This window comes from Callospermophilus lateralis, chromosome 18 (genome assembly GCF_048772815.1).
Source record: "Callospermophilus lateralis isolate mCalLat2 chromosome 18, mCalLat2.hap1, whole genome shotgun sequence".
Classification (NCBI taxonomy): Eukaryota; Metazoa; Chordata; class Mammalia; order Rodentia; family Sciuridae; genus Callospermophilus; species Callospermophilus lateralis.
Window position 1 is genome coordinate 13,620,061 of NC_135322.1, and position 19,800 is coordinate 13,639,860.

General features: G+C 40.5%; 1 protein-coding gene across 1 annotated transcript; it reads right to left on the reverse strand.

Moving 5' to 3' along the window:
• Positions 1-10,671: 10,671 nt before the first annotated feature.
• Positions 10,672-19,385, reverse strand: LOC143383169 (cytochrome P450 2G1). Its single transcript, XM_076837519.1, has 9 exons — positions 19,206-19,385; positions 18,483-18,645; positions 17,066-17,215; positions 15,301-15,461; positions 14,877-15,053; positions 13,148-13,289; positions 11,886-12,073; positions 11,535-11,676; positions 10,672-10,853 (listed from the first exon to the last, which is right to left on the reverse strand). The coding sequence occupies exons 1-9, from the start codon at positions 19,383-19,385 to the stop codon at positions 10,672-10,674; spliced, it is 1,485 nt and encodes a 494-aa protein (XP_076693634.1).
• Between the last annotated feature and the right edge of the window lie 415 nt (positions 19,386-19,800).

Consider the following 19,800-nt stretch of genomic DNA (forward strand, 5'->3'; position numbering starts at 1 on the left):
CTATCCTATTTGTACCTGTTTTCTATCAAATGGATCTTTTAAAATGTTCCCCATTTTTCTGCCTTCTCTAGTATTACTTTTTTTTATCTGATTACACTTTATTTTGTATCTTAGCACATCAATTATACTTTTTAAGATTTGTGTGTGTGTGTGTGTGTGTGTGTGTGTGTTTACACTAAGTTTGCAGACGTGGTTTTCAGCAACTCTTAATCCACATCTAATTACACCATACTGTTACATGGGAGGTGCTGGCAATTTAGAACAGAGTAATCCAAGTTCCTTTCTCTCTTCTCTTGAGGCATGCTATCATTCATTTCACTTATCCATATGCTCTGATACAAGAATTCATCATTCTTATAACATTTTAATGAACATCACTAGATCAACTAAGAATTAGAAAAATAAAAGGCTTTATTTTAGCTCTGTTATTTCTAATCTTCTTTCTTCTGTATATACAAGTTTCTGACCCATATCACCTTCCTTCTCATTGGAAACCTTTAAATATTTTCATAAATCAAATCCACCAGTGACAAGGTCTCTCGGTTTTCATTGTTGGAGAAAGCTTTGTTTCTTTGCCTTTCAAGGATAGTTTGCCAAATACATAATTGTGGGTTGGTGGCTCCTTTTTTATATAATTAGACATAATTCCTCATCTGTTAAATCCCAATTCTCTGCCATACCTGAGGCTGGAGGTGTGAACTGATCAATATAATCAATAAGTCATAGATATAGGTTATAGATTATAGATATAAGGCAAGATAACAGATAATCAATAAGTCATAGGCATAGGTTATAGACTGTAGGAATAAGGTAAGATAACATAGATAAGCAACAGTAAGACATAAGTATAACATAAATATATAGATAAGCAACAGTAAGACATAAGTATAACATGAATATATAGATAAGTTCATCAGGAGTAAGCCTAAGTAACAATAGTAAAATCATGTAACTGTAAGACATAGGATTTAAGCCATAGGAAAAGGATATAGAACAGTGAACAGTGATAAGTCAGTATAGTTATAGATAAATATAAGCTAGTAGGTTAATATAGATAAGGTAAGATCAATGTAGCCATGAACAAATATATCACCTTGATCTTGTAGCCTTGCATAGGATAAAGGACATAAGGGTTACAGATATTAGTAAAATGATAGATAAGAGTGTGTATGTAGACTATAAGGTGACTGTAATTTCAAGTAGGTATCAAATAAGTTACTATTACTGAGTGTGTAAAACAATTGCTGTGGTAGAAACTGATTACCTTACTGGGATAGCGGGAATGGAATCACTATAGTCATAGGAGCAAAAAAGATATGAGACTCCATCTTAGCTGTTCTAGACTCCATCTTGGTTTTTTCTGTTACTGTCCCTGTGAAGAGAGAACTGTGTGACCCATTTCTGGGAAACAGAAAGGAAAGCTGTCTTCTTATAAAAACTTATTTTTCTGTACTTTGTACCCCATAAATTGTATTCCACTCAGATGCAGCGTTGCTCATGGTGAGCTACATCCTGGGTTTGAGGGCACTTGCGGGTCTACATGACTTTGAAATAAATTCTTGCCCATGCTAACCCCTCAGGATATGGTTGTCTAGCACCTGCTTGAACCCAGGAATGTGGTCAATTGAATTGAAAAGCTAATTGCTTTTTTTAGCTTCTGATGCTTACTTGCTTGCTGACTGGAAAATTCCAGTCCTACTTAGAGCCCACAGGTCCTGCTAATTCATGTTTTAATTTCTGTGATTGGCTTACTTACTTGATGCTAAGCAAGCCACTGAGTTGTGGTTTTTGTCCATAAATTCTCAAGGAACAGACCAGGAAGCAGCTGTTCTCCCACAGAGCTTAAGTCTCTATGAGTGGGTAACAGTCCCTGGCCAAGTGTAAAGCTCTCTTTAGATTTTAAATTTGGACTCAAAAGAGTGCTTTCTGCCATGGCTCCCCATAACAGCTGTGTTCCTGGATTTGTCTCTTCATACTATTCCTTCTTGCCTTTTGGAAGGCCTTGGGGTCATGTTTTTGATGGAAGCTGAACTTTGATGGATTGGGCAATACACTGTGGTAAGTAGGCCTTGGGTATGAGGATTTACTTCCAGTGGCTGTGGGTTCTTCTATACTTCCTGCTTGCTGTAGCCATAGATGTCAATGTTTCTATTTCCTCTAGTGTCCTTTTGCCTTCATCGTTAGGTTTCCCTGGAAACTCCTTCTCACTTAGCATCTGGGCATAATGAGATTATGGCATCAGTATCTGAGTTCTTTCACCACAATCTTGTGTACTTACGCAGGATCCCTGTGGACGTGGAGGTAAGGCGCAAAGGGAGAGCAGACCTTCACATCCTTTGAGTAAAGCTGGGCTTTCCCAGGGCCTGTGCCTTTGTTGTGTGAACTTCACAAACGCTGTCAGGATTTCCTTCTGTAAGACAGGAAAGCTGGAGGGGTTGAAGTTAGGTGTTCCCCTGCCTCCATATTACTTAGGCCCTAGTTAAGTCCTTGCCCTTGAAATCAGGCAGAGCACAGAAATACTCTGAGTTCATTTCATAAGGGTTACTTTCCCGTTTTTCTGGACACACAAGAGGGTTTCTCTTCTGTCTTCAACATGGGATCTGATGGTGTGGGAAATGGAAAGTCCAGTGGTCCATTTTCAGAATACAGTATTTAGCTTTAAATGTAAACTGACTTGGGATGAAAGAAAGGCAGCTGGCTGGGAGACCAAAGTGAAAAGATTGAAGTAGTTAATAATGGAATGTAAAAAGTCACAGCTGCTTGACAGGAAGTGAGAAGGAAGGGACCACCTGACCCACAGAGACAAACTGTGCACAAGCCCAAAGGAACTCAGTCCAAGAGACTTTTCTGCCTCAATAGAACAAAGGGAGGTGGGAACAACTAAAGGTACATTTCTTTAAATAACCCATTAGGAGATGGTAAAACCTAGGCAATGTTTGCAAAGATTATGTACCCCATAACACTCAGCCAAAGAGGAACTGGGAGAAGGGTCTTGTCCCCTGAGGGATAAAACTCTGGTTTACCCAACTGTATTTCCCTGACCTCCAGCACCCGATGTTTCAAGACAGTCATTAAAGTAGAGCCTCGCTTTTTACTGTTCCTTGTTTCCTAGTCCATGTTTTTGGGCTTGGACAGGTAAGCGGGTTTCTTACAACTAGGATCCTGGACATTGACCTCACAACAGTCCCTCTTCAGACTTGAGAACTCTGCAGGAGTTCTTAACCCACAACTAGGCCACTCTCAGGCCCAGGGCTTCATCTATGACAGTGTCAGTGTTCCTTCCACTTTGGGCTCCAGGGGCTTCTGTTTCAGATAAGCTGTGATTCCCTCTTCTCTGTCTCTCCAGCATTAGGAGGACCTGCTTTCTCTGTGATAATTTTCTGATGGACCTGAGAATTAATTTTCAGTTATTTCAGCTTTTTTTTTCTGGCTGTGAAGATGAGCCAAATGACTCTCAAGCTCTCTACCTTTCAAAGTCCAAGCCAGAAGCTCTTTCCATTTACATTGATCTCAACAGGCACAAAGTGGAATGTCTGTCACATGGAGTTTATTCACATGTCTTTGATAGTGATGTTGAATATCTTTCCATGTGCATCTTGGCCACTATGTATTCTCTTTGAAAAAACAAAATGCCTATTCAAATCCTTGGCCCACTCTTTATTTGGTTTGACTATCTTTTGGTTGTCAACTGAAAGAATTCTTCATATATTCTTGAATAGTAAGTCCTGGGGTGCATAAAAATTTTAAGATAGGAAGGGCAGCAGAATAGAATAGACAATATGATTTATGTATGTACATTCCATGTATGTATTATATGTCAAAATACATTCTGCTGTCATGTATGATTAAAAAAATAAAAATAAAAAAATAAAGCTATTTTTAAAAAATTTAAGTTTTGATGAAGTCTATTTTTCTTTCATTGATTGTGCACATGGTGACATATAGTCTTGGGGTTTTTTAAGGTATTTTTTTTTAGTTGTAGATAGACACAATACCTTTATTTATTTATTTATTTATGTGGTGCTGAGGCTCAAACCCAGTGCTTCACATGTACTAAGCAAGCGCTCTGCCACTGAGCCCCAACCCCAGCCCCATAGTCCTTATTTTGTGGTTGCCCAGTATTATTTTACTATGCTGATGGGCTGCAGTTCCATTTACTTGTTGAAGTGCATTGGGGCTGTCTCCAGGTTTTGTCACTGAGAGTAAAGACTCCATAGATGAAATTTCCATTAGACTGGAAATCCATGTCCGTGGTGTAACAGTGCACCACCTCATGCTTTGAATACAGCCCTGCTGCTCTGCCACTGAGGCTTATTTTTAAATGGATGTGTTTCTTTTTCCCTTCTCCCAAAAGGATTACCTTGTTCCCCAGCCCCTGGGCTGAGTTCTCTGTCTTTGAACACACACCTACCATAGGAACTGAGTAATTCAGAACTCAGGGATAGCACCAGAAGATCCAAGAAATGGCTGTCTCCCAAATTAACAAGTCAATCACAACTCCCCACAGGGAATATATGGAATGAATCTCTTCTTTAAAAACCCTCTGTTCACCCTGATGGGCAAAATCACAGCCTCAGGGACAGGAGTCTCCTGTGCTTCTCCTCTGCCAGCAAAGCAATAATCCTTCTTTATACTTTTTCTCAAACAGTGTCCTCATCATTGAATTTGCATCAGGGGCAAAGACCAAGCTTTCAGTAACAATGGAATCTACTGTACAATATATGAAGACTAGAGTTATAACGATGTATTACATATACTGGAAATTCCTAAGAGTAGTATTACATTTTAACAATTTCCACCAAAAAACAAATCAGAATAGAAAGTTATTCATATGTTAATTAGCAAATTCACAAGGTATATTTTATAGAACAAAATGTTGCAAATGGTATTTGAGTTTTGTTATTTGTCAATTTTAAAATGTTGCAAATGGTATTTGAATTTTGTTATTTGTCTCATTAGAAAAATACAGCAAAGTTACTATGGACATTCTGACATAGAATTTTATTTTACAAGTTTTATCTTTTCTTTTTCTTTTTTTTTTCCAAATACCTAGGATTGGATTGCTGGGTTATTTGGTAAGTTTGTGTCTATAGGAAACTGCCACACTATTTTGCAAAGAGATACCGAATTTTACATTACTCTGTATCCTAGCCAGCAGTTGCTACTTTTGTTTTATTTTAGTCTTTCAATAATATGTACAGATGTTTCTTTATGGTTTAAATTCATATTTTCATTATGTATAATGATGTTTGGCAACTTTTCCTATACTTATTTGCTGCTTATATATATTCTTTGATGAAGAGTCTTTGGTATAAAAATTATTTGCCAATTTAATTAGTCATAAACACCACTGCATTTGGACCAGCCTTATTTACCAATTTAAAAAGCTACATTGGCTTTTGTTGTTGTTGTTGTTGCTACTTTATAATTTTTTATTTTAATTATTTATACATGACAATAGAATGCATTTATGCACTTTGATATACATAAAAGGGGTTTAATTTCTTATTCTTCTGATTGCACATGTTGTAGAACCACATTGGTCATGTAGTCTTATATGTACATAAGGTAATACTATCTGTTTCCTCTATCCTTCCTATCCCCATAGCCCCACCCCTCCCTTCACTTCCCTCTACCTAATCTAAAGTAACTCTATTCTTCCTTAGCACCCTAGCCACTTATTGTGGATCACCAGCAGCATATCAGAGAAAACATTCAGACTTTGGTTCTTTGGGATTGGCTTATTTTGCTTAGCATGATATTCTCCAACTCCATCCATTTACCAGCAAATGCCATGATTTTATTCTTCTTTAAAGCTCAGCAATAGTCCGTCCAATGTATATACCGCATTTTCATTATCCATTCAATCTACTGAAGGGCACCTAAGTTGGTTCCATAGTTTAGCTAGTGTGAATTCAGCTGCTATGAACATTGATATGGCTGCATCACTTTAGTATGCTGATTTTAAGTCCTTTGGTTATAAATGAGGAGTGGGATAGCTGCATCAAATAGTGGTTCCTTTCCAAGTTTTCTGAGGAATCTCCATACTGCTTTCCACAGTGGTTGCACCAATTTGCAATCCAGCAATGTATGAGTGTACCTTTTTCACCACATACTCACCAACATTGATTGTTGCCTGTATTATGATGATTGCCATTCTGACTGGAGTGAGATGGTATCTTAGAATAGTTTTGATTTGCATTTCTCTAGTTGCTAGAGATATTGAACATTTTTTCATATATTTATTGATCGATTGTATTTAAAATACTCATTGCTTTTTCATTGTTTTCTTATTATTGAGATTTTTCAACCCTTTTTCTCAGTATGTCTTCTAAATCTGGTGAGTATTTTACATATATGGGATATGTTGACCTATATACTCTACTCTTTCTTGAGATTCTTGATCTGCATTTAGATGTAATAAAATTTACCACTAGAAAATTAAACTCTCCTATCAAATATTTAATTGTCCCAAATATTTGTTGTAATAAATGAATCAAGTATCAGTGCTTCAATCTAAATAGATTAAAACTAAATAGAATTTAAAAGTTCCCAAGTCCTACTAAATACACCACCAGCAGTCATTTGCCCTGTGTAACTAGGCATTATCACAATGGACACTCAGAGCCAGGGAAAGAAGTACTAGCTGTGTTTCACACTCTTCCCACCAAGACTGGGAAGAAGAGGTTATGACTGGTGTCATTAAAACCATTACTTCAGTGGTTAAAGAGAACTCTTGGCAGGTTGCTCCTGAAAAGCAGGCAGGTGGTCTTCTCACCTGCAATGGGAGGGACCTGCATCACCTCAGATGCTCACCTACGGGGAAAATCCAATGGAGAGAAAGAAGAAACCTGTGGGAGTGCTATCTGGTTTTGTCTCAGTCTGGTATTTACAGGAAATGAGAGATTTTGTTAAAGCATTATTGTTAATGTCTTTCAAGGAGTCTGACTTTTTCTCTATTTTAAAGAATAATACCAATTAATTATTTAATACCTTGCAAGAAAAATGGAGTCACTGATCATGTTTGCAAAGAATTTCCAGAAGATAGGTTTGTAATACATATTTCAGCAGAATTTAAAATGTAATTTTTCATTTATTCCTATTTTAATTATATATGACATAACATTATGTGGCTGAATTTAGATTTTGACTTTTCAATGATCAGCATAACCCATTGGGTAGGATCCACCACACCTCTATTGTTGGGCATGCTCATCATTTACCTTGTACTGAATTCCTGTATTCAAGTGTTGTTGGAAAGAACATTATGAGGACAAAATTATGTCCTCATAATTTTGACGTTTGTATGCCCTAATGGAATGGTGAGATGAACACATGCACAGAAGAAAAAGCCTTTCTAAAACTAGAGATAGCTGTTTAAAAAAAGAAAAAGAAAAATTAGAAGTCATTTTACTTCAGAAGAAATAACTTTTAGAAACATGAAAATTCAAGAGCAAGAGCATTAGGTAGAATCCTGTTAACCACCACCAGAAGTGGGATTACTAGCTAGGTAAGGTGACACGTGCCTGTAATCCCAGCAGTTTGGGAGGCTGATGCAGGAGGATTCCAAGTTCAAAGCCAGCCTCAGCAACTGAGTGAGGCCCTGAGCAACTTAGCTAGACCCTGTCTCAAAATAAAATATAAAAAGGGATGGGGATGTGGCTCAGTGGTTGAGTGCCCCTGGGGTTCAATCCTTGCCCCCCCAAAATGAGATACTTTCCTAACAGTGAGAGATATCCTGACAGTAGAGGAACCACATGGACAGGAGTTTAATTCACAGGTTATTAAAGTTCAAATGCAGCACATACATAAACACACAAAGTCCAGTCCTTGGTAATCAAAGACTCAAACACAAAACCACAGTGTGTCACCTTAAATTTACAGAACTTCAAAAAGAAAGGCCCAACCTGTCTCATGGGGAAGCAGCATGACAAACTGTGATATCCAAGTGCCAGCGAACTGACAGGAGGGTGCTAAGGACAGGTCCAGAGAGAGCCCTTCACATTCTCCACAATTAGAACCTCCAGGTCTCCTGGACAACACTGTGAGGAACAAAATTTACCTGTACAGAGGAGCCATCCCTCAGGGCAACACTTCCACCTCTTTGATATCTGACAATCCCATCAGCATCCTGCTGAAGAAAAACCATGTTCAATGATCAATTTGTACAATCATCAAAATCATCTGTGGGGTTTCTTTCTGCCTCTGTATTATTTCTGTCATGCAAATTGGCTTTTTCTATTTGTTAGATTAAATGATGTACTTCTTACTGAATGTCCCTCATACAAGAAACTAATGTCCTGAACTGTGACGTCCTTGTGGTCAGGGACTGGGTATAGTGTTTATGACAGCTTTGGACATCTGTGTCTGCCACAAATGTGGAGATGCACCATTTGGTGTTTCATTCAAGAACTTGCCATTTGCCAGGCATGTTGGTGCTCTCCTGTGATCCCAGCGACTCCAGAGGCTGAGGCAGGAATATCACAAGTTTGAGGAAAAGTCTTAGCAACTTAGCGAAGCCCTAAGCATGGCTCAAAATAAAAAAATTAAAAGGTCTGGGAGGGCTGGGGGAGTTGCTCAGTGGTAGAACACTTGTCTAGCACGTACAGGGCCCCTGAGTTCATCTCCTGCACCACAAAAGATAAAAAATGTTTGAACGAAAGAATATATTTAAATGAGGGGGGCTTGGAATATAGCTCAGTGGTAGAGTACCATTGGATTCAATCCTCAGCACAAAAAAAAAAAGAAAAAAAAAGGAGGAGGAAGAGAAGAAAGAGCAGCAGCAGCGATGTAGGAAGAAGAACTTGCCATTCAGCAGCAAGGAGCATGTGAGCCCCCTGCTGCAGCATCTTCAGGACCCACTGAGCTTGGAGAAGGTCCAAGTTCTTCTAAGGCAGCTTGGAAAAAACTGAGCATAAGCCAAGGTGTCAGTCACAGCCCGTTCTGCCCAATCCTAGACACCCCTAACAGCAGTCTTCACTTGAGAGGTACTTCTGAGATAACTGGGGAATCCACTGTCTCAGCATGGTGGTCTGGGTCCCTCCCTGCCCAGCTCTGCCTTCTCTTCATTCCTGTCCACAGTTGTCACATCTGCACTTTGGTCTGGAGACTTTTCCTGAACGCTTCTCCTTCCTTCCTCTTTTTCCTTCACATGCTTTCAACCCCAGCCCCACAAAAAGATGCACTCCTGCCTGGAACTAAACCTCTGCTTCCCAGGGGGACCTATCCACATAATGTGCAGAAGGGCATTTAGTGTTTATTATACATCAGAAAAATGAGAAATTATACCCCATTTATATATGATATATCAAAGTGCATAAATGCATTCTACTGTCTTGTATAACTAATTAAAACAAATTGAAAATTTAAAAACTCCCTTCTGGTTTTGCAAGCATGTCTATTATGATATTCCTGATCAAGGCAAGTCCTTGCTCCCCCCATCACAACTCAAAGAACCATTTATTCCTCCTCACCACATCCTGTGCCCCCAGTCTTTAAAATGTGGCTAATTGAATTATCCTACCTAGAACATTGAGGGTGTGACACAAAAACACAGACACAAACAAGAAGTTGTCTACAGCAGCAGCAGAGGTCATTAGTCTTGGGCTGTGGTGTTCATGACTGGGGCTGAATGAGGTGGCAGCATCCCCTACTGGATGGTTCTATCAGAGCTTCATTTTTTCCTATTTCTGTTCATAGTTTGTTTTTCCAGAATTCTCATTGATTTTGTAAGCCGACCAATTATGCTCCAACACATAGCAACCTTTACTATTTAAAAATCATCAAAGTTTATGCTTCATTGTCAACCTCTTGCACTAGCACCTAAGCTCCATGAGGGCAAGACTTTTATCAGTTATTTTTCACTCAAAGATCCTACGTCCATGAAGGGTGTGCCAGCACACATTAGATATTTGATACGTTTTGGTTGAATAAATAAAATAACTCATCAGGAGTTTAGAAATGAAATAATAGGCTATGAACAACTGAACTATCTTCAAAATGGAATGGGGAGTGTGCAGAATTGGATATTATAAGAGCAATCAGGAAAGTGAGGATGGCAAAGAAGTTATGGTGGGGAGAATAATGCCACTCAAGATGCTCGAGGCTAGAATGTCGCGTGTGGTGGCCCAACTAGTGAGGAGTCCCTGGAGATGGGGCTGTCAGAGAAGATGACCAGTGATGAGGAAGTCCAAAAGCTCACTTCAGGTGGTCTTCTGTACTTTATATACTGTTTCACACAATGCACAATAAATTTCCTATATGTAACAGTCTTGAACACTGTGTTGATTTTATTGGGGGGAATGCAGATCAAAATAAACCAGAAAAGATTGTGAATTATATTATGATCACTATCAGGGCTCAGGAAGGGAACAACATAAAGACAGAATCTACAGAAGTTTGTTGCAGCCAGAAACAAGGCAGAGGAAACTGTGAACTTATACCTACAGGCTTGTGCCAGATGTTGGGCAGTTTGTTGCTTTTCTAAAACAAAGACATACAGCGGTGTGTTTTTGGATGTCATCCTCTGACCTGTGGTTCCATCACAGTAGTGAGAGTGCTTTCTCTTAGGGTTATGGGGAGAATTTGGAGAGATGAGGAGGGTGGGTGTGTCAGGGAACAAGAGGAACAGCTCAGCTCTCAGACTGGTCTTGCCAGGCCAGTAGGGGGCGCTCAGTGGGCCACAAGGCAGAGCTTGTAAGTTGGGGGGATGTTGCCAAAGCCTGACATCCTGGGAGTGATGTCAATGTCTGCCACGGGGACCAGTGAACGTAAAGAGAAGTTCTGAAGGATGGAGGTGAAGTAGAGGAAGAGTTCCATGCGGGCCAGGGCCTCCCCCAGGCAGATGCGTTTTCCTGCAGGCACAGAACAGGGTGGGAGGTCAGGTCAGATCTGCTAGGTACTGAGGGCCTGGGAGGCATCTGGCCTGATCACCCCAGTGGGCCTCAGCTGCCTCATCAGCATCTTAAGAGTCATGACTGTATCCACTTTATAGGGTCATTAGCAAGACTCAGTGGGCTCCTCCTGTCCATGCTCAGCTAGGACCTGCTTCTTAGCAGGGCTCAACACTGGCAGCTACTTCTCTCTGCCTCAGATTCCATTAATTCCAATGGAAAGTCTCTAAAGGACCCAAGAATTTCGAACTTCTCTTCATTTCAGTTCCTCAAAGATTTTTCAAAAGTATGAAATTTAAACTTCAGTGTCCATAAATAAAATTCCATAGGCTCACACATATGCTCATTCGTTTCAGTGTTGTGGATGGTCACTTCCATAGTACAATAGCAGGGGTGAGTAGTTCAGACAGGATCACAAGGCTGGGAAAAACTAAAATATTTTGTATTTGGTCCTTAATAGGAAAATTTTGCTGCTCTACTGTAACATTTTCTAAACATGAGAGCCAGTGGTTTTAATATTCCCTGATTCAGGGATTTTAGGATTTGAGAGTTTCAGGACATAGTCCTCAGCTTCCACTCTGACTTGGGCTTCAAGAAAAGGTTCTAAAATGTCCCTGGGGAAACCCATACATTGAAACCTACCAGAGGAGAAAGGCACGAAGGCCTCGTTCTTCTTGAAGCGTCCCTGTTCATCCAGGAAGTGTTCAGGATAGAAGGCATCTGGGTAGCGGAAGTATTTGGGGTCTTTGAGGACTGAGCCAATCACAGGAAAGACATCTGTGCCCTGGGGTGAAGACGGGAGCAATTAGAAGAAATCAGTATTGGAAAGGGGGTGGTGAACCAAGAGTCTGCAGTCATACTAGCCTGGACCCACCAGACCTCATCTGATTTTGGAAGCTAAGCAGGGTCAGGCCTGGTTAATCCATGGAAGGGAGGACCACGTGGAGAGAGAAGGGTGCCATGGAGAATGAAACAGTGAGAGTGTGACCAAACCTTGGGCAGAAAGTAGCCTCGGAAATGAGTGTCCTGGATGACATTGTGGGGGACACCCATGGGCACAATGTCTGTCAGTCTTTGGATCTCGTGGATGACGGCATCTGTGTAAGGCATCTTGACCCTGTCTTCCACACGTGGCGTCCGGTGTGGGCCAATCACCTGGTTAATCTCTTTATGGATCTTGTCTGGAAGAAGGCAGAAAACAAGACAGGGAGGGCAGGAGGAGCTTCTGTTTGCGAATGCCACGAAGTTAAGAATCTCCAGCAAATGAGCTCTGAGGTGAAGGCCATCATCCACACTTGACAACTGACACATCAGTGGTACTCAAGAAATGTCCATCAGACCCTGGGAGGCACAGGCCTCCAGCCTGGATGCTAGCTGGAGCATTTGACCTGGACTTGGAAACACCAATGAGCCAAGGAAGACAAATGAGCAGGCCAATATCCTGCTTCCGGCTGGGCTTCCACACACAGCCTTTTAGCCAAAAAAAAAAAAGGCTTTGGCTTGGTTCAAACTGCTTCACTAGAAAGAGTGTCCAAATTGGAGATTTTTTTGTAAGTGAGAAACAAATTTCTCATGACTAGAGTTACCAACCAGACCAGACTGTAGCCGAATGAAGATGGATTCTATTTGATTTTGGCAATGCCTTCAGCTCCACTGTGGTCATCAAAGACATCTATACCTCCTAATCCCTGAAGCCTGTGAAAGTTATGTAATAAAGGACAACAAAAGGACAAAAGAGGTATCACAGATACCATTAAATAAAGGATCTCGAGAGGGAGAGATTAGCCTGGATCATCCAGAAGGGCCCTAGTATAATCAATCACGTGTGTCTGTTATAAGAGAGGCTGGAGGACCAGAGTAGGAAAAGGGGACGTGGCAGCTGAGGAGGCAAGCAGAGATCTTCACTGCTGGCCTTGAAGTAGCAAGAAAGAGCCACGAACCCAGAATACAAAAGAGGAAGCTGTTAATGCTGGAAAAGGCTCCCCCTTGGTTTCAGCCTCGTCAAACCTCTCTGAACTTCTGACTCCAGGACTTTAAGGTAACACATGTGTGTGGTTTGAAGCTGCCTCTTACAACAGACACCAAGTTGAAGGTTGGGTTAGTGGCCCCCCAACCTGAGATTTCAAGATCCCATGTCCTGGCGTTCTGAAGGGTGAAGAGTTTTCTAAGGTTGTGGGACCCTAAATTTTCAAGATTATGTCCTGGTAGGACCAGGAGGTGCCAGACAGGATGGGCCATTTCGGGGGGACACTCACCTTCCACTTCAGGATGCTTCATTAGCAGCAAAAATCCATAGCGTAGGGTGGAGCTCACTGTTTCTGTGCCCGCAAAGAAGAGGTTGAGTGTGGTAAGAACCAAATTCTTGAGGTTGAATTCTGTGTGGGGATCATTTTTTTCCTGAAAGGGAGGAGATAATAAATAGCTACCATCTTAAGTCTTTATTTTCTTATTTTCTCCCTGTGAATAGTGTAGGCATTTTTGAAAAGGCAATAGATGGGTAAGCCAAGTTGGGAGAAGAAACAACCAGAGCAAAGGTCCTGAGGCAGGAGCTGAGGTCCTGATCCTGGTGTGTTAGAGGAAGAACAGGGCAGAGGGCACTGCGGCTGGAGTGGACAGAGAAGGAGAGCAGGAGAAGGGAGCAGTGCCTTGTAAGATTTGAAGGTTATAATTATAAATATTAGAGTTTATAATTTTAAACTACTAAGTTTCTTTTTTTCCTATTTACTTTTTTGTTTGTCCTTTGTAGATATGCATGACAGTAGAGTATATTTTGACACATTATACATACATGGAGTATAACGTATTCTAATTAGGATCCCATTCTTGTGGTTGTACATGATGTGGAGTTTCATGGTGATGTATTCATATATGAACATAGAAAAGTTATGTCCCATTCATTCCACTGCCTTTTCTTTTCCTATCCACCCCTACTTACCTTTATTCCCCTTTGTCTAATCCAATGAATTTGTATTCTTCCCTCCCCCCTTGTTGTGTGTTAGCATCTACATATCCAAGGGCTAAGGTTCTATAAGATAAAAATAGAAATTTCCAGATGTCTAAAATTCTAAGAATCAATGATACAACATATTAAGCCTCTAAATTTTTACATCTCTAAGACATTAAAATTTTTAAAGATTGAGCTCCAATTTTTTTAAAAAAACTAAGCTTCTAGGAGCCAGGGTTGTAGTTCAGTGGTAGAGCACTTGCCTAGCATGTGTGAGGCACTGGGTTTGATCCCTGGCACCACATAAAAATAAACAAATAAAAGAAAAACATTGTGTCTACAACTAAAAATGTATTTTTAAAAATAATTAAACTTCTAAATTTCCCAAATTCCAAAACGCTAAAGATTCACTCTGCTTTTCTACAACCATTAAGTCTCTGGCATATATGATTGGAAAAATTTAAGATTTTCAGTTTCCTTGTTACTAAAATTTCTGGATTTGAATCTTATTTTTGATAGAAAAAAAGGTGCCATATCCATATACAATGGGGAGCTAGTCATCCACAAGGAAGAAGGAAATCCTTCCATCTGCAGCAAAATGGATAAAACCAGAGGTCATTATGCTAAATGAAATTAGCCAGACACAGAAAGACAAATACCACATATTCTCTCACATGTAGAAGCTAAAAAATCAACCAGAAAGAAGAATTGTCATTACTAATGATTGGAAAGAAGTGGGTGGAAAAGGAAGGTTGAATTTGATCAGTGCCTGCCTTATGATGTATGGAAATATCACACCAGTGATCACCCACTAATATATGCATTTAATGCATGTCAATAAAAATAAATTTTATTTCATCAACTTAAAAAATGTTTAAAGGTTGTGAGAGTTTCTACTTTCATAGTTTCTGTATCCCATCTATAGATAGAATGAAGCATGGGAGTACTTGCTCTTTTTGCCCCAACCTCTACAGAGGGGCTTAAAGGTGCAGATACCCAGAGGAAATGAGAGAAGGGTATTGGGGAAGGGAAGCAAGCACCTGGTGCATCTTGATGAGGAAGCAGTCGATGAAGTCTCGGGGATGGTGGGGGTCAAGGGATGCCTCATTGATCTTGACTCTGGATGCAACAAAGTCCTTAAGGTCCTCTATCATATAGTAGAGGTGTTTATGTCTTCCTGGCAAATATTGCATGATTCCTGAGTACATCTCATAGAGCTGCAGGGAACAGGCAAAGAGGATTATTTAGGAGTGGGTACTGGTCACCAGGCGGGTTGTGTCTAGAATCAGGGAGCTGGGCTCAAAATGCAGTGCTGGGTCTGAGAACCAGGTGTGGCTTTTGGCTTCCTAGAGATTTGGGCATATTGATAGTTGTCTTCCAGGGCTGTGGAGAAGATTAAGTGAGGTACAGGCAAGTACCTATTGAACTCAGACTAGAGGTGGGCAGAGAAGTGACCAGTGGTACCTGTGCCCAGGGGGTGCTCATCTCTATGAAGCTCTCATTGATCATCCGCAGCAGGTTTAGGAATTCCTTGTCCTCATAGTCAAAGCGGCTTCCAAAGACAACCGAACTGATGACATTGGAAACAGTACGGCTTAGGAAGAAGGTGGGATCAATGGGGGCACCTGGTGATGGAAATTGTATATGTTGGAGGTGAAAATTAGTAATCAGGGATGTGGAATCATTCATTGGTAGATTTGGGTCCTGTATCTACTGCTTAATTGTATATGTGAATTAGTTCATTTGGGGGTTTGAGTCTAGATTTCTCAATCTGCAAACTGGCTTAAAGACCACCTCATTTGTTCGTGCAGATTCCATGTTATGATCCATGCAAAATGCTTAGCACAGTGCCCGACATGGATTTAACATTCAATAAATGTTTGTGAGGCTTAATTATTTCTTTGTTACATTATTGCTTACATGCAATTGTGGATAAGAGTCATAAATTTGGGGCTGAGGTTGTATTTAATGGTAGAATGCTTGCCTAGCATATGTGAGGCACTGGGTTTGATCCTTAGAACCATATAAAAATAAATTTTAAAAAACGCATTGTATCTGGGGCTGAGGTCATACCTCAGAGGTAGAGTGCTTGCCTAGCAGTGCAAGGCCCTGGGTTTGATTCTCAGCACCACATATAAATAAATAAAATAAAGTTCATTGACAACTAAAAAAAATTAAGAAAAGGGTACTGTGTGCATCTATGACTAAAAAAAGAAAAAATGAGTCACTGATTTGAGAGGAAAGCAATGGTAAGGGCCATATTTTAAAAAGAAGGACTGGCGGTGCAGCTTAGTAGTAGAGTGCTTCCCTAGCAGGCATGAGTCCCTGGGTTCGATTCCCAGCATTGAAAAGAACAAAAGAAAACAAGAAGAAGAATGTCTGGACTCTGTCTAGCTCTACCATGGATTCCACTTAGGCTATGGAGGAAATTCTTCTCAAGACCTCAGCTGCACCATCTGTAAAATGGAATGCAGGTCAAGGAAGTAGATTTGGGAACAGTTGCTTCAGAAAAATGTACATATTTACAAGTGCACATTTTGACAGATAACTTGTGAGGGTACATGGCCTTTCAAAGCCTTTGTAAAGATCCTATAAATCATCCATGGAATTCAGATGGAAAATCTCTGATTTAAAGAAAGATATCTCTGTTTCTAGCTCTTATCTATTTTTCTTTACATATTTCTCAGCCCCTGGGTCTTTTCTCTCTAGACTTCATTGGTTACAGACCCTATTTTTGGTTGGGAACTGGAATTCTTTTAAAAGAATAATGAAATAGGTAAAGAGTTTCTGATTTGCAAGATGAAAAAAAATTTTTGAAGATTTGTTTTCCAACAATATGAATATACCTAACCCTACTGAATTGTACAACTAAAAATGGTGAAGATGATAAGTTTGATGTTATTCACCAAAATAAAAATCTATATACATAATGAAATTTGATCCTACCTCCAAAAAAATACACAAACTCATATATCATCCTAATCTACATATTATTATATCATGGGCACACAGTCACAGTGAGACCCAGAGGTAAAAGGTTCCAGACAAATGGTCTCTGGGGGCCATCCATGTTCATTTTTACCATGGAACATGGCTGATAGCTTGGCAAATCTATAATATTCCTCATCCTCTTCATTTGAGTGTTTTTTTTCCACCAAGGTCCATATTCTATGACTATACTCTCCATAAGGACCCAGCCACCTAGTAGCCCTCCCTGTGACCCCCATACCCTTGGTCTTCCGGAATTCCTCCAGCAGGTAGCCAGCCTCCTCCTGGATCCGCTCCTCAATGCTCCGCTTTCCCATCCCAAAGTCCCGCAGGATGGTCAGAGAAAAACGTCGGAGAATCTTCCATCGTTCTCCATTGGCCATAGCAACACCTGCCAAGATCTGAGTGTCAGGCTCCTGCCTCCCTTCCCCTCTCTGTGCTCAGCTGTGTGCTAGGCAAGGATGGGTGGACTATAAAAGTTTTTTATTCTTGAAGAAGTTCCTCCTGACCTTGCAGGCTCAATGGGGAGACTAAGATTTCCTTCCTTCAGTACACTCAAAAGCAGTCCAGACTGAGGCACAGGAAAAGGGAGTCAGGCTAGGAATAATGGGAGGAGATTAGAGAGAGTTTCCTATAGGAAAGAGCTAGAACTGGGTAAATTACTTAGTGAGTGCAGGGGAAGGTGGAGGAGGTAGGTTTTAATCCACATACAGCACCCTGGAATTAGAACACAGTTCTATTTCTGTGCACCACATGGATTCTCTAGATCAACACATATGTATACACAGAAGCTTGTACTTGTACATCAATACACCTACACTGAAGGAGTTAGCATGTAGTAAGATTTATTTAGAAATCACCAGCTGTGTGGATTGGTAAATTGTTTAATAACATTTCTGGGTAGATTTATCAATGAAAGGAAGAATTTATGACTAGATGACCAATGGGTAGAAAACTGAAAGATTGAGTAGCTAAGTGAAATGTTAATGTGTGGATGGTTTGAGATGAATGGATAATGGTTTGAAGGTAGATGGAAAGATTAAGAGATAAACAAATGATGGAAGGATTAAGAAATGGATGGATAGGTGATTAATTGATATATACATAATATAATGGAAAGATGTTTGCATATAAAGAATAATGAATATGCTTTGATGGATTTGAGTAATGGATAGAAGGAAAAAAGCAGAGGGAGAGAGAGAGAGAGATGAAAAGATGGAATGAATGAACCTGCTTTGGATTAAAGTATATAGGGAATTAACAATAGGTATGTGGGTAACACTAGAAAATAATCCTCCTGAGTGGAAGATTCAGAGACCTATGTGCTAGGTATGTGTATGAAGATAAGAAATAGGGTTCGCTATGAAGGCTTCAACTGCTGCACAAAGATTGTCACACACTAATTCATTGAATGTAAGAACCGAAATAACATAGTAAGTGATCACTTTAGAATCAGATGTCTTCAAAGCAAAGCGATTCCACCACTTCTGTGGGATATTACCTCATCTTCCTCACCAGTGCTTTTTCTCTTGTAAAATTAGTTCAATATTAATGGTTTTCTCAAAGGAGTTAATGCAATATTTCCTGTAAAGCACTTATCAAAAAACCTGAACACACTTAGTACATTGTAATAATTTCTGGTGATTGTAGTTACCTACCATGACCTTGGAAGTTTAGGTCTAATGTAGCCATTTCTCCACGGCCACTGAACTCATCTGCTCGGTCTACCAGAGCCTCCTTCACCAGTTCATGTCCACACAAAATAACTACTGGCCGCGGGCCCAGGTACACAGTGAACATGGGGCCATACTTCTTCCGGAGCTGGGAGTGAAGCAAGACACCAGAGGAGGGGTCAATTAGAGCACACATAGAAACCAGTCAAGGATTTTAGGGGAGGGAGAATTCAGAGGATATTAATATGGGTACAACAGATCAAGGTAATCTTGGAAAAACTATTGGGGGAAAGGCATGGAAATCTTCACTCCTGGGATCCTGAGCACAAACCATCCTCAACTCTTATATGCCAGTTTCCTCATCCGTAAAATGATGGACCTGGATTACATGAACTCTGAGATCTATACTTCTCTCTCTCTGAAATGCTGAATTCCTAGAATCCTGAGATTTCATGGCACAGAGTCTCAAAGTACTAGTAAAAATCTAAGTACGAGAGTCCTTATGTTCAAGGATATAAGATCCCAAAGTCCTGAGCCTGTGATTCCAAAGTCCTGAAATCATGAGACTTTTATTCCAATGCACCTGGAATTTCAGAATTCTCACGTTCTCAGTCTCTCAGAGTCTGTTTCAGAAGTCATAAGGTCTACAAGTATCTGGCTATATGAGTCATTGCTTCTAGCCCCAAGAGAGGAAATGAACAAACTTACCTTCATGAGACACTGAAAAGGGGCATTAGGGCTGATTTGGAGCAGGTTCCCCAGGAAAGGAATCGGTGTGGGACCTGGGGGGAGCTTTCCCCTCTTGTTGATTCGTTTCCAAGCAATGAGGATGAGCAGGCAAGACAAGCAGAGTGCCAGAAAAATGGTGAAGGCCCCTCCCAGATCCATGGCACCAGGTTAGATAGTGTCCTGGGCGCCAGGTCCTGCATAAATAGGTTCTGAGAGATCAGCTTGTTCTGAAATCTGATCACCCTGAGATTCAAGTTTTCTGGGAATGGATACCATCAGGAAAGAGACTGCATTATTGAGGGGAGGGGTTACATAACCTATAATCTCCCACCTGGATAAAAGTGAATCAAATTCACCCAAGGAGATCTACAGGGGCCATTCCCCTTTCTTCATATTTCCAGTCCCTCCGTTTTTCCCTCAACTCAACCCCTGGTAGCATTTCCTGTGGGTTGTTGAAGGCTGCTGGGTATCTGCTTAGGTTACAGAGTTTAGGGTTCAGAGAGTTTGTGTTCAAGTTCAAACTCCATCGTTTCTTCACTGGGTGAGCCATCCAACCCTGGGCCTCAGTTTCCCT